The sequence below is a fragment of the Ictalurus punctatus genome, chromosome 4, assembly GCF_001660625.3.
Source record: "Ictalurus punctatus breed USDA103 chromosome 4, Coco_2.0, whole genome shotgun sequence".
In the NCBI taxonomy this organism is placed as follows: domain Eukaryota; kingdom Metazoa; phylum Chordata; class Actinopteri; order Siluriformes; family Ictaluridae; genus Ictalurus; species Ictalurus punctatus.
This window is the reverse complement of record NC_071284.1, coordinates 23,133,960-23,148,306: the sequence shown is the minus strand read 5'-3', so window position 1 is coordinate 23,148,306 and position 14,347 is coordinate 23,133,960. Positions and strand designations below refer to the sequence as shown.

General features: G+C 38.3%; 1 protein-coding gene across 2 annotated transcripts; it reads right to left on the bottom strand.

Moving 5' to 3' along the window:
- Nucleotides 1–257: 257 nt before the first annotated feature.
- On the bottom strand, nucleotides 258–14,117 carry si:ch211-14c7.2 (uncharacterized). 2 transcript variants are annotated; one of them, XM_017465321.3, is made up of 6 exons: nucleotides 13,775–14,117; nucleotides 7,119–9,008; nucleotides 4,785–4,978; nucleotides 3,046–3,167; nucleotides 2,106–2,229; nucleotides 258–1,890 (listed from the first exon to the last, which is right to left on the bottom strand). In XM_017465321.3, exons 2-6 carry the CDS (start codon nucleotides 8,971–8,973, stop codon nucleotides 1,762–1,764), a joined length of 2,424 nt encoding a protein of 807 aa, XP_017320810.1. In that variant the 5' UTR covers nucleotides 8,974–9,008; nucleotides 13,775–14,117; the 3' UTR covers nucleotides 258–1,761. The 2 variants fall into 2 exon arrangements, with proteins under 2 accessions (XP_017320810.1, XP_017320811.1); XM_017465322.3 differs by having other exon boundaries at nucleotides 2,106–2,226.
- Nucleotides 14,118–14,347: the final 230 nt, after the last annotated feature.

Here is a 14,347-nt window from a genome sequence, read left to right as displayed (position 1 = left end):
CTGAAGATAAATTAATAAATATTGACTTTTTCTGTTATTTTATGAACCTGTTTATATACAAATTACTGAGCTGTAAAATATGTCTTTTGACATGATCGTGTAAAATTAAATAAGCAAGCTTGAAACACCAAGCAGACATTTCAGGACCAACTGTTCCTTTAACTCTGTAACACTTTACTGGGAAAAATCAGTATGTGATAAATAACCATAGCGTTATGTGTCTTTGCAACCACAATCAGCCATTTGCAGAAACAAGCTCAAATCCAATGATTACTTTTTTTTATTATCATCATCATTATTATTAACATGTTGACAGGAGTACATGATCATCAAACTGAGAAAATAGTTTTTATTCTTCAGAATTTCACATTTGGTAAAAATGGCACATTGTAATTGTCTGTTTCAAATGAAAAATAAAGAAAATAAAAGCAGTTAGATTTTAATGGTCTGAAAAAAAATCCAAATATTCATCATTCATTTCATTGAACAGTGAGCTAGGATGATAATTTGGACAACAAACATTTAATCTGAAACAAATGTAATTTGAGAGACAAGAACCAGAACAATTGAAACGTCATTACAAAGAAGAAAATGTAAAGTGTAACAGTATGGATCACGTTTTGGCACAGGACTAGTAAATTTTGTTTCAGCTCAATGTTATATAATTTTAATGTCCAAATATCCTTATTGTCCACACTGGGAGTAATAATAGGTTAAGGTTCCTTATTGATTACTTGAAAGCTAAGTTCAGAGTGATGCTACTGAGCCCTTAAAAATTATTTAATAATTATTAATAATATTAAATATTAAATAATTAATAATTAATAATTATTGTTCTTATTGTTGTTGTTATTGTTGCTCTTGTTCTTCTTCTATATCTATGCTTGCAATTTACTACAGATAAACGTATCTGCTAAATGAGAAAATGAATCCCTGGGTCAATAAGGGAGTAATATGTGAAATTATCCCTAACCTGTGCTTTCAATTGTCCAGGCATAATGTAATGACATAATACAGCATTTGTTACTGTTTGTGTAGAGTTTCTGTTCTTCCTGTGTCCACATGGTTTTCCTCTGGGTTTTCCAGTTTCCTCCCACCTTCCAAAAACATGCTGGTAGGTGGATTGGATATGCTAAATTGCCCATAGGTGTGAATGAATGTTTGAATGTGTGTGCAAGGTGTCCGGTGATGGATTCTTACCCAGTGCCCAGTGTTCTTGGGATCGGCTCCAAATCCACCATGACACCGGATATAGATGAATGAATGAATGAATGAATGAATGAATGAATGAATGAAAGAAATAATATTAGTCTGGCAACGTTCGATAAGTTAACCAGCTAAGTAGTTGGCCTAACTAACATCAGTGCTCCCTCCCCAGCATTAGATATCTGATGTTAAGTACTAGCAAGCTAACATTAGGTAAATGCTTTTATTGTGTAATCAAAACCAGTAGCAAAGTTCACTATATAGTTAATTAGTCTCAGGTAAATGTGGTAATGTCATATGATCAAGCTGATCCTTGTTGACCCAGGAATGTCTTTTAGCAACATCAGGATGCATGTGATGTGTTTTGATTTTAAATAGATTGTTGGGAAATGGACAAAAATACTAACAGAGATAAATATACAACAACTAATCTTCCGTGTGACTGCAGCGGGAACAGAGGGCACAGGCTTAAGGGGGAAAAAATCTGCTTGTTTTCATCTGAAGTTATTCTTTCTCCAGCTGTTGAAGAATAGAGTGATTTAAAGTTGGGAGAAACTATGACATGATGTTTCTGTTGATGTCATAAGAGAGTCTTCTTTTAGCATTAGCTGCTAACTGCTGGTTGGACGTGGGAAGGTTCGGTGAAAACCTTGCCATGTTTTGTTTACGGCCGCCTGCATGCTCCTGAAGGATGAAATCACAATTATAGCATAAATCTCCATATGACAACTTCATGCTTTCAGACCAAAACACAAATATCTCCAAAGCTACGTGTACCATTGTAGTGATAATTTTAGTATAAGTTTTAGTACAAGTATTTCGTTAAAATATGTAATTGGAAAGATTGTGTGTGGAGTGTTTTTTCCACTGTGCTAAAAATAAACAACAACTAAACTTACAGGGTTCAGGGTCCTCAGGTTCAGTGACTGCAGGAGAAGCTTTCGGGACAGAGACTCTGCCACCTTGTATTTCACACCAATCATGCGGTCCAGATCCTGAAGGCTGTCCAATAGACTCTGCCTACTTAAAGATTAAATAATTAATGGCATTCAGTAACAGAGAGGCAATGTGTAACTATCAGACAGAGACATCGCTGAATCACACTTTATTCAGCGTGAAACAGTGCATTTTATAATTTTTTTTGAAGCGACAGTCTTCAATTCCTGTTTTTGGCTGACAGGAGTGGAATCTGAGCTGATTTCCTGTTGTTTAACCAGATTTTTTTTCCCAGTAATAATTTTCCAAGAGAATTTATTGTGTATATACTCGCTATACTGTACTAGTAACATGATGCAAAACTGCAATATTATGACTTGCCACAAGAGGGCATTAACAATGTCACTCTAGAATAACTGACAAAAGCCACAATAGCACAACATACACCCAGTGTTCCCAGGATAGGCTCCAGAGCCACGATGATCCTGAACAGGATAAAGCAGTTACTGAATATGAATGAATGAGTGAATAATATTATATATGCTCAGGTCAGTTTCTCAAATCCAATCATATTTTAGTTACAGTTTAGTTATTTTTTTAATATGATGTTCAAATGATTTTGATCGTAAGGTTGTTGGTAATGTCAGCGGGCAAGAAGGTTGTTTGGAGCTGGGTTTCTAAAAGCACTGTTTATATTAATCATTATTCAAACAAAGAGAAGATGGATATAAAGGATTCAGTTGTATTCTTGTAAAATCTAAAGAGCTTGAATATAATAAGTAGTGAATACTACAGACACAATCAAAGACTAAGCTTTAGCTGATGTTTGCAATACTCAAATACTCCATATTATAAAATTCTATGCCAATCAAACCTAAAATAATCAAATTTACTCAGACGTACCCATTTTTTTCAGGTCTGTTTTCTGCTGCAGATCCTTGCAGTAGCTCTGTCAATGTGGGAATGCAGTCAGAATCTCCACAGGAGGGTTTTAGATTGGGAAAGGCCTCTAAAAACACATTTGGCTGCATACACACACACACACAAACCACAGCCATTAATAATTAGTTTCATAATTATTAATAAATGTGTGTGTCATTCATCAATAAAAGACCAACAGAATGATTAAATACTGAAAAATACTAAATAGTCATGTATATAGGTGCCTATTGAATAGTGGGTGATTTTTTATTTTTGAGACCAAGCCTCTATGGTATGTGTATACGTGTGTTATCATTTGAAATAAATATAGTCATGGGAAAAAGAAAGTACACCCACCTTCAGTTCTGTGTTTTTATTTATCAGGGCCTAAATAACAATTGTGTGGTCTTTACCAACCTCTATAAACAAATAACCTCAGAAGACAACAGATATCAATACGTAGTAACCCCCCCCAATAAATAAATAAATACACCAGCATCCACAAACCAGGTTAGAAATCAGTACACCCTAAAATTCAGTATAATTCACCCTATAAACATGTTAACCCACCTTTAGCAACAATAACTTTCATTGATGTTTGAGAGCATTTGTGCATGATGACGAAACATCTCCACCTTGGTCTCATCAGTCCAAAGGATACTGTACTTTTGTGTTTTGTTCAGCTGCAATTTTGCATGCAAATCATGCTGCCATATTAACTTTTTCCCCGGCCACCCTTCCCTGAAAGCCATACTTGTTCAGTCTTTTTCTAATTGTGCAGTTATGAACTATGAAATATTTTATGTGCTTACAGAGGCCTGTAGGTCACATGATGTAGTGCTTGGTTTTTCTTCATATCTCAGAGCATTAAATGGTCTGACCTTGGACAGAATTTGCTGGGATGCCCACTCCTGGGAAGATTGACAAATGTCTTGAAGCTCTCCATTTGTAAACAATCCTTCTCACTGTAGAATGGTGAATTTTCAATTGTTTGGAGATGGCCTTATAACCCTTCCCAAATTGATGAGCAGCAGCAACAACTGTTTCTGTCATGGCTGATGTCCTTTCTTGGCATGATATAGACACACACCTGAGTGGTCCAGGACACCAAACTGCCAGAAGTTCCATTTTTATAGAGGTAGTCACACTTCTTGATGATTAACTAATCTTGTGCATTTCATTAGTAACACATGGCTGCTAATTACTCTCTTAATGATCAGATTAATTTTTCAGAACACAAAGTGCATCAAAGCTTGTTGCGTCTGGGGCTGCATAGCCGCAGACCGGTCAGAGTGCCCATACTGACCCCTGTCCACTGCCAAAAGCACCTACATTGGGCATGTGAGCCTCAGAACTAGCCCATGGAGCAATGGAAGATGAATCACATTGACTTGACCTCCAAATTCTCCAGATCTCAATCCAATTGAGCATCTGTGGGATGTGATTGAAAAACAAACCTATCGATGGAGGCCCCACCTTGCAACTTACAGGACTTCAAGGATCTGCTGCTAACGTCTTGGTGCCAGATACCACAGCACACCTTCAGAGGTCTTGTGGAGTCCATGCCTCACAGGTCAGAGCTGTTTTGGTGACACAAGGAGGACCTACACAATATTAGGCAGGTGGTTTTAATGTTACTGCTAGGGTAAAATTAAAGGAGGGTGTGCTTTCTTTTTCCCCATGACTGTATATGGCAAGTAGTTCAACAGATTCACACATACCACAGTAACAAGAGATGAGTGTGTGAGGTGCATTTTTTCCACAGCAGTCGAAAACCAGCACTCCTCTGTTTCTCTACTGACAACTTCCTGCTTGAAGGCAGTCCATGTATCCTCTGATTGCTTGATTGACAGGCCTCTGGTCCAGTCAGAGGTCCAGGATGGGGGTTTATTTGAAACAGAGGAGTTTCTAATGTCTGTTGAAATAAACACAGGTGTGTGCAAATTTCTAAATAAAATTTCACTTGCTTTAAGACCTTAAGTAAAACACAACATCTATTAAAACTGGATTGTCCAAAGGGAGTGTTAATGTTGTTGTAAAGGTTTAAAATAAAAATAAACCTCTTTTGTGCTATATTTCTGTGTTATATTCCTGTGTAAGCAAACAGCTTAATGCTTGTTATTATGCTATTCTGATGTGTGTTGATATCCAATATTATAAAGACTGAATTTTTTTTTTTTTGCCAGTGGCCCAATTTTAATAACTGATCTACTTTAATGACCTTATTTCGAAACTGAACAAATCAGCCTACTTTTGTTTACTGCCTGTACATACCACCTGCCATATCTGGATCAGACTAAAGTAGCAGTAGTAGCCTAAAACAAACTAACAAACAAACAACCAAATACAGTCCTCTTACCTTAAATGTCAATTAGCCAGGACAATTGCTGTCTGAACTTTGCTACTTTAATTTCGCACAAGACCCATGAGGCCTATGGAAACCCATGGAAACTTATAGCTGCCACTTTAGCATTGTGCAAACTGTATGCCTAAATCATTACACTCTTTACTAAGTAGTTCCTTGAGGTATCTTGAACACTTGCTTATGTGGTTTTTGTCATTGTATGACATACTGGGCTCTATCTTTTGCCAATGCAAGCATAATTTGCTGGTTAAAACACTGGTGTGCTACTATTTTGGTTGGCTGCAAGGCAATTTTTTACATTTGCTCTCTGTTGCTATTTAAATAGTCATAAAATAACGGATTGTGCTGATGCAGTCTGCTTGTGCAGTTTGCACAGCAAAAGCGGGATAATCAAACTTTTAATTCTGGTTTTAAAAAATGTGATTGTTACTGAGTCTCGAAACCTTGAAAAAGTCTTGTCCCATTTCTTACAAACCAGCTTTGTGTATGCTTACTATTTATATCACCCCACTTCAAAATAAATAGGCCACTTCACCCAAAAAGTAACAACAGACATATTTGCTTTATCTGTAGACACACTGTAAAAACCATGAACTCATTCTTTTTATCATGCACTTAAGTGAAGACTAGAATCCATCCAAATCCATTATAGCTCCAAAATAACATTACTAAAATAACACATTTATATATGCAACAGTCAGCAATATCAGTGGTTAGAATACCAACAGTATTATCGGTCAGCTCTCCTGATTTTTTTTCTTTTGCATGTTTAAGTAAGTTAGATGTCAAAAGTTGATTAAAAATATCACTGAAGGCAAGATTTCCCCCTGACTCTTTTGAGCTGCACCCAGTATAAGGCTAACAGGTTCAAGTTTTCAAGTTCAATTAAAGACAAGAAATTAAATACAATATTTTTATAAGTACAGTAGCAGCAAAAATGCAATAGAGTCAATTCAGAAATGTGCAAATATTACAATGGGAGTGGGATGGTGTTCAGTTCAGTGTGTGTGCGTGTGTGTGTGTGTGTGTGTGTGTGTGTGTGTGTGTGTCAGTCCAGATTCTGAGCACTGAAGTCCAGTCTCTGAGTATTGAGTGTGATCACATGGTATTGATCACATATTGATATTGAGTGAGTGATCACATGGAGTGTATGTGGTTTTGTGTGTGTGTGTGTGTGTGTGTGTGTGTGTGTGTGTGTGTGTGTGTGTGAGGGAGGGAGCGAGAGAGAGAGAGATAGATAGATAGATAGATAGATAGATAGATAGATAGATAGATATGCATTCCCAGTGAAATTATGAGAAGTGAGGGAGCCTGTAGGCATCAAGGGCAGTCCAGATTCATGTCTTAACCTCTCTCACTGATTTACATTTAGCATTTGGAGTATTTAGTCTTATTGTGACTCAAAGCTTTGTCAGTTCAGGATAATAATATTTAAAATGTTATTAAACTATTTTACTTTTTCCCACTAAATGTATTAAATAATTATGCTAACCACAAATTATTAGCATACAGTCTTATTTAAGGTCACTGTTGTTTATACTGATTATCATTGGTATGGACAGCTTACAAATGCATTGCTATAAAATATTAAAGACAACCTAAAGCAGTGGGACAGAACAATTGTATCAGACAGACCAAGTAATGAACACTACAGGAGCTAGCCTACAATAAATTTGTTATACTCACTCACCAATGCCAGCATGCTTCTCACAAGGCACTTTTTTGAGTTTGTTGAATCCTTCATTCCAGACCTGCTCATCTCCTGCCTTCATAAAGACTCCAAACTCATCCCCATCTTCCTCATCCACCACATCAGGCCCATCGTCAGCCACTTTGTCCACTTCCTGGTCTCTCTCCTGCTTTTCTAACAGCTCCAATGCTGGTTTTAGTGCTAATCTCCTACCCTTGGTCCCCTCCTGTTGCTGCCTACTTATGGATCTGAGGGCAGCTGTGTTTGTGGTGGGGGCCGGATTAGGCAGGGATGTAATAGCATTAGCAACATTGAAAGAGCCAGAACCTTGTGATAAAGAATTAGCAAGCTCTTCAAAAGTCTCATTTGTGGAGTTTAATTTTTTTCCATCCTCAAATGTAATATTTTCTTCCATGATTATTTCCTCCTTATGATGAGAAGAACACGCAGGTGACCTCCAGTGCTCCTCTGCTTGTTCACTTAAGTGACCCACATACTGATTGGAGGCACTATCCATGTCTTTCTTCATTTCACCAAAATGGACAATCTTCTCCATATCATGATTAAAGGAACTGTCAACTGTTCTCTTCTTTATCTCCTGTTCCACTTGCATAATCGTTAATAAAGTATCATCTGAATGGATGCTGGATGCAGGGGTTATGATAGTCTCCTCAAAGTGGCTGTGACTAATGGTTAACGAAGTTCCATTTGTCTTACTGGTGTCCTCTGAAAGTACTTCAGACTGTAGACCATGCTGTTTAAATTTCACCAAAGCAAATTCATTGGATTTATTCAGATTTCTATCTGCTAAAATTTCAATGTCATATTTAATGGTGTCTGTGGTGTTGCAGTGGCTATGGCTAATGGTGGATGAGATTCCATTTTTGTTATGCATAACTACTCTAGATCCTGGACAATGCTCTTCAGAGTTTGGCATAGCAATTTCCTTGGATTTCAAAACATAATTCAGATTCACATCAGCTGTAAGATCACTTTCATGTTTACTGATTTCTGTGGTCTTATCGGTACAGTCACTGGTAGAAATGGGTGTGTCTTGTCCCACAAAAATCTCACAACCACTGAGTTTAGGGCAAGAGGTTAGTGTTGTGTCTTCCTTCACTTCTGTACTAGAATCATATTTGGTAGAGAGGCTGCACATGGCTGGTTCACACAACTCATGCAGAGTAGAAAACTCTGACCTTATGAATCTTAGATGATCTTCATCATTGTTAATCGCTGTCAGGGCACTTTTTGCCTGTAGGCACTGTGTTATGGAACATTTGTCCAAAAGCTCCAGTTTTGTAGAGGCCTCCCGCTCTTTATTCTCGACTACTGAGATGTTCTCCATGGATTTAGGTCTCTTGCTAGACTTTCTCCACTTTCTGACAGGTTTGCCATCACAAATTCCCACACCCTGACTCCCTTTTCCAGATTTTCTTCCATCCACTCTGGTCCCCATAGCACAGAGGTAATTACATCCTTCGGCTTTGAGAAAGAGGCATCGAGTCTGGGTTTGCCTGCCTCCATCTGAGTCCTTCAATGTGGCCACAGTCACTAGGGCGCCAAGTCCTCCTTGCCTGACCCCAGGTGTATGAAATGAATGTGTCTTCCTATGGTTGGTCCCAATTCTGCTCTCATGAGCTGTGTCAGATGCTTGAGAAGCAGCTGCAGCTTTTCTCTTACTTCTTGAATATCCTCCACTTACTGCCCAAGCCCTAAGACCTTTAATTAGTGGGATTGCACCAAATCCAAGGGCACTGCTGAACGTAGTACCATTTCGCCTGCAACCATGGAGCAGCTCTCTATGAGCCACGTCCAGGCAAGGGTAGTTATTGTTGTTGTTGTGCTGTAGCATTCTGGTTGTTATTGTTCTGAGGGGTCGGTTAAATGCTGTGGAAGAAAAAAAAGGAAAACTTCTGACATGCCCAATCAAATGTTCATTCATAATTATAATAATTTATTGTCAGTAATTGCAGTTTTACTGTTTATTTAGTTTTGCGTTTATTTAGCACCACAAACATCTATATCTTAAATGCCTGACAAATTCCTCAGCTTTTTTTCTGCAATGTTGAATTAACACCTAGTTTTTCATTAAATTGTTTAATTTTAAAAAAGTGTTTAAAAAACACACACACACACACACACACACACACACACACACACACACACTGTTAAATGATCTCTTACTGTGTTAAATTGATTTTTATATTGTTCAATTATTAAAGATTATTAATACAAAATGACATGTATTGTAAAATCAACATCAAAATGAATAATGAACTGAGTGTTTGAGATGTTTATATTATTTAAGACCCTCCTGAAAAATATTTTGATCTGAAATTTTAATAAAACGAAATTGGATGAAACAAAAAAAAATGTAAAAAGCAAAAATCCAAAGATCCAGGTTCAGAAAGCAAGAATTTACACATACAACATTGCACTTGCAATGTGTAAAGTGCAACATGCACTTAGACTACCTACAATGTTTATATAAGTGCAGATGGGCACTAAGGGTTTTTTGTAATGTGGCGCACACAAAAATATGGCATATAATTGTATATTTTTGGAATCTTTCTGACGATAAGCGCAGGTGGTAACATGGCACAGAGTGGTGCAAATAAATTTTGGCTTTTTAATGAATATAGTATTAAGAAGTATGGTAAGGTATCCAATCAAATCAGGTTCTCTAATGAGCATTCATTGCAGCAAACTGGCATTTCTGTAATAAGATACAATTATATTTCACTTAGCATAGATATTTTTATATCTACCGTGCATCCGGAAAGTATTCACAGCGCTTCGCTTTCCACATTTTTCATGTTACAGCCTTATTCCAAAATGGATTAAATTCATTATTTTCCTCAAAATTCTACATACAATACCCCATAATGACAACGTGAAAGAAGTTTGTTTGAAATCTTTGCAAATTTATTAAAAATAAAAAACAAAAAAAGCACACGTACATAAGTATTCACAGCCTTTGCCGTGACACTCAAAATTGAGCTCAGGTGCATCCTGTTTCCACTGATCATCCTTGAGATGTTTCTACAACTTGATTGGAGTCCACCTGTGGTAAATTCAGTTGATAGGACATGATTTCGAAAGGCACACACCTGTCTATATAAGGTCCCACAGTTAACAATGCATGTCGGAGCACAAACCAAGCCATGAAGTCCAAGGAATTGTCTGTAGACCTCCGAGACAGGATTGTATCGAGGCACAGATCTGGGGAAGGGTACAGGAACATTTTTGCAGCATTGACGGTCCCAATGAGCATAGTGGCCTCCATCATCCGTAAATGGACGAAGTTTGGAACCACCAGGACTCTTCCTAGAGCTGGCCGCACGGCCAAACTGAGCGATCAGGGGAGAAGGGCCTTAGTCAGGGAGGTGACCAAAAACCCGATGGTCACTCTGACAGAGCTCCAGCGTGTCTCTGTGGTGAGAGGAGAACCTTCCAGAAGAACAACCATCTCTCTGCAGCATTCCACCAATCAGGCCTGTATGTAGGAAGCCACTCCTCAGTAAAAGGCACATGACAGCCTGCCTGGAGTTTGCCAAAAGGCACCTGAAGGTGCTCACTCTCACATCAAGACCAAGACAAAGATTGAACTCTTTGGCCTGAAAGGCAAGCGTCATGTCTGGAGGAAACCAGGCACCACTCATCACCTGGCCAATACCACCCCTACAGTGAATCATGGTGGTGTGGGGATGTTTTTCAGCGGCAGGAACTGGGAGACTAGTCAGGATTGAGGGAAAGATGAATGTACAGAGACATCCTTGATGAAAACCTGCTCCAGAGCGCTCTGGACCTCAGACTGGGACGGAGGTTCATCTTCCAACAGGACAATGACCCTAAGCACACAGCCAAGATAACAAAGGAGTGGCTACAGGACAACTCTGTGAATGTCCTTGAGTGGCCCAGCCAGAGACCAGACTTGAACCCTATTTAACATCTCTGGAGTGATCTGAAAATGGCTGTGCACCGACACTCCCCATCCAACCTGATGGAGCTTGAGAAGTCCTGCAAAGAAGAATGGGAGAAACTGCCCAAAAATAGGTGTGCCAAGCTTGTAGCATCATACTCAAAAAGACTTGAGGCTGTAATTGGTGCCAAAGGTGCTTCAACAAAGTATTGAGCAAAGGCTGTGAATACTTATTACTTATCTGCATTTTTTGTTTTTTATTTTTAATAAATTTGCAAATATTTCAAACAAACGTCTTTCACATTGTCATTATGGGGTATTGTTTGTAGAATTTTGAGGAAAATAATGAATTTAATCCATTTTGGAATAACGCTGTAACATAACACAATGTGGAAAAAGTGAAGCGCTGTGAATACTTTCCGGATGCACTGTATGTCGAGAAATTGAAATGACTTGTCTCTGAGTCTGTCTCTGTCACTAGATTTTATGTAGATATTTAATTGGTGTAGTACACACAGGAGGTTTTAATCTAAATGTCCAGAGTTCAAAACAGTTTTCCGCTGTAAGAAACCCTATACAATATTCATGTTATACTCTGTAGTCTAACATTATATGTAAGGAATTGTTTGCAAAATATGGAAATGGCAAACTCTACATTTATGTTTTTATCAATGGTACTTAAAGCTCATGGGTGTCTGCATACTAATTATATGTGATCTCAATACAAGCAAACATGTTCAATAGACAAAAAAAATGTTTTGTGAAAGATTTTTAAAAAAAAAAGTTAAATATCTGGAAAGAATTTCATACTTTTACAGGTTTATATATGTAAATGTACACTGTATAAATTTGATCTGAATATTATGTAAATAAACTGGTTATTTTTACGCGTGCATGCTTTGATGGTGTGTTTCACAGCTGGATTTAAAGACTGGTTAAAACAAAAGCTTGTGCATGACTAAAAGATACACCATAAAAGCTTCAGGTGTGAACTGGTCTTTAGCAGTGACAGCTGTTTGTTCTAGTTAGTATTATAGTATTTGTGTAAAGTAGCCTATTTATGTTAAAACAAAGTGATATAAATAGTGAACATCTACAAGACTGCGTTGTTGTGAAATGTGCTTGAAATTAGGAAAATAACGTCTTATGTCAGGGTGCAATATGGCTTAGTGGTTAGCACGTTTGCCTCACACCTCCAGGGTTGAGGGTTCGATTCCCACCATGCCCCTGTGTGTGCGGAGTTTGCATGTTCTCCCCGTGCTGCAGGGGTTTCCTCCCCCAGTCCAAAGACGTGCATGGTAGGCTGATTGGCATGTCCAAAGTGTTCATGGTGTGTGAATGTGTATGTGATTGTGCCCTGTGATGGAGTGGCACCCTGTCCAGGGTGTACCCTGCCTTGTGCCTGGTGCTCCCTGGGATAATCTCCAGGTTCCCCCGTGACCCTGAAGAAGGATAAGTGGTATAGAAGATGGATGGATGGAAGTCTTATGTCTGCATTTGTGATTAAAGGGTCCCTTTAACAGGTGAGAACACATGAAAATAAGTTTGTAAATCTCATTAGATCCACTGATTTTAGAATGCCATGTCAGTTTTTGCGTCAATCCACCCACAACAGCACAGGACAAAATAGAAATCGCATAAAAAGCAAAAAAATAAAATATGTGCACCAAACCAAAATAGTATCCAATAAACATGCTGACATATATAAGGCCAGTGAGGGCAGAATATAGGCATTCACATTAGCCCATCTTGGGCAGCCCACATCGGGGAAAACCCCCATGGAGGATTTGCATAGCGGCACGACATTGGCTCCACAACAAAAGCCAGATATGGGCAACCTACAGTGGTCCTACGTGGGATTCATGTGGGCATGCCAAAGTGTGGGATGTCCACAGAAAACCCAAGTTGGACCATTTGGGGACTTGCATGGGTTAACCCTTGCCCATACAACCCACAACTTCATGTAAAGGGACAGGTAACACTGAACTTGACCACCAAATTAAGCTTGCTCTGGCATGAAAATAGTGCTCTGGTTAATTCAACACTACAGATGTTAATTCAAAAGATTTCCAGACTTTGAATCCCCAAACTTTTAAACACTGAAGGATTTAATTCAATTTAGCTTAATGGAATCCAACACGGTAAGATTTTATTTAATAGCATATTACTTTATTTAATATAGGCTAATAAGTATTAATTCAACACTGTGTATTTTATCTCAAGTTCATTAAAATGGCAGGTGTGTTAACTCAGCATCATAACAGTTCATTTAAAGATATATTGAACATGAATATGTTGCATTCTCATTCATCCATTGAAATAGCTTTCGAAATGAGTTAAATGAAACTGTAACCGTTAATTCACTGGGGATTTTGCTGCTTAACCTAGACCTAATTTTCCTCCCATACACAGAAATAATAATAGGATAACGCCTATTATGCGACATAGTTTTTGCTTTTGGGGTTTTGACATGTAAACTCCAATAAATAACGTTGTAAATAATAATAGAAATGAAACTGGCTTCAATGTGCAATTCAGACAATGGATTACTATTCCGTGTCTCACACACACGATGCCACATGATGATGAGAGAGGATGCTGCATCAGGATACAATAGGTGATGAAAGATTTCCCAGATATGCGCATCAGCATAAATCAAACCTAGGCACCCTGAGCTCAATATGAAAATCAACACAAATAATCGATTTATTTACGGATTTCGATGTCTTACCTCGATGCCGTGGCCATATATAATATATATTTATAGATATATATTTTTTTTCCTCCAGCAGAATCCGTGTCACGAATCCCTGTGATGATTCAGATTGCCGGGCGCGATGGACGGACGTCTACTCTGTCTGATCTACATCTTATTATTCGACACGTCCTAGTATTTAAACGATGACATATTAAAAGGCACATGTCCAAAAGCATAATCGTGTATAATCACGTCTTGATCAAGCAACACTGTCAAACCACCATCAGGTCTCGGTAGTAAGAGCCCTTGAGTCTCTATAGCGGCTGTCTGTAGCGCAGTATCGCCCCCTCTCTGATAAGGAGACACAAAGCTATCCTACTGCAACACACACACACACGCACACACACACACACACGCGCGCGCGCGCGCACGCGCAGAGTATATTCAAATATCCACCATGTGAGGGCCCACTGGTGGTGAATCCGTATTATATAAACCCTATGTGATTATATAGGAACCAATAATATGCACCGATGTTAATCGCCAACATGATGGTCAGTAGCCTAGTTTCAGGTTTTTAAATTTTTTTTTTTTTACAAAAAATAC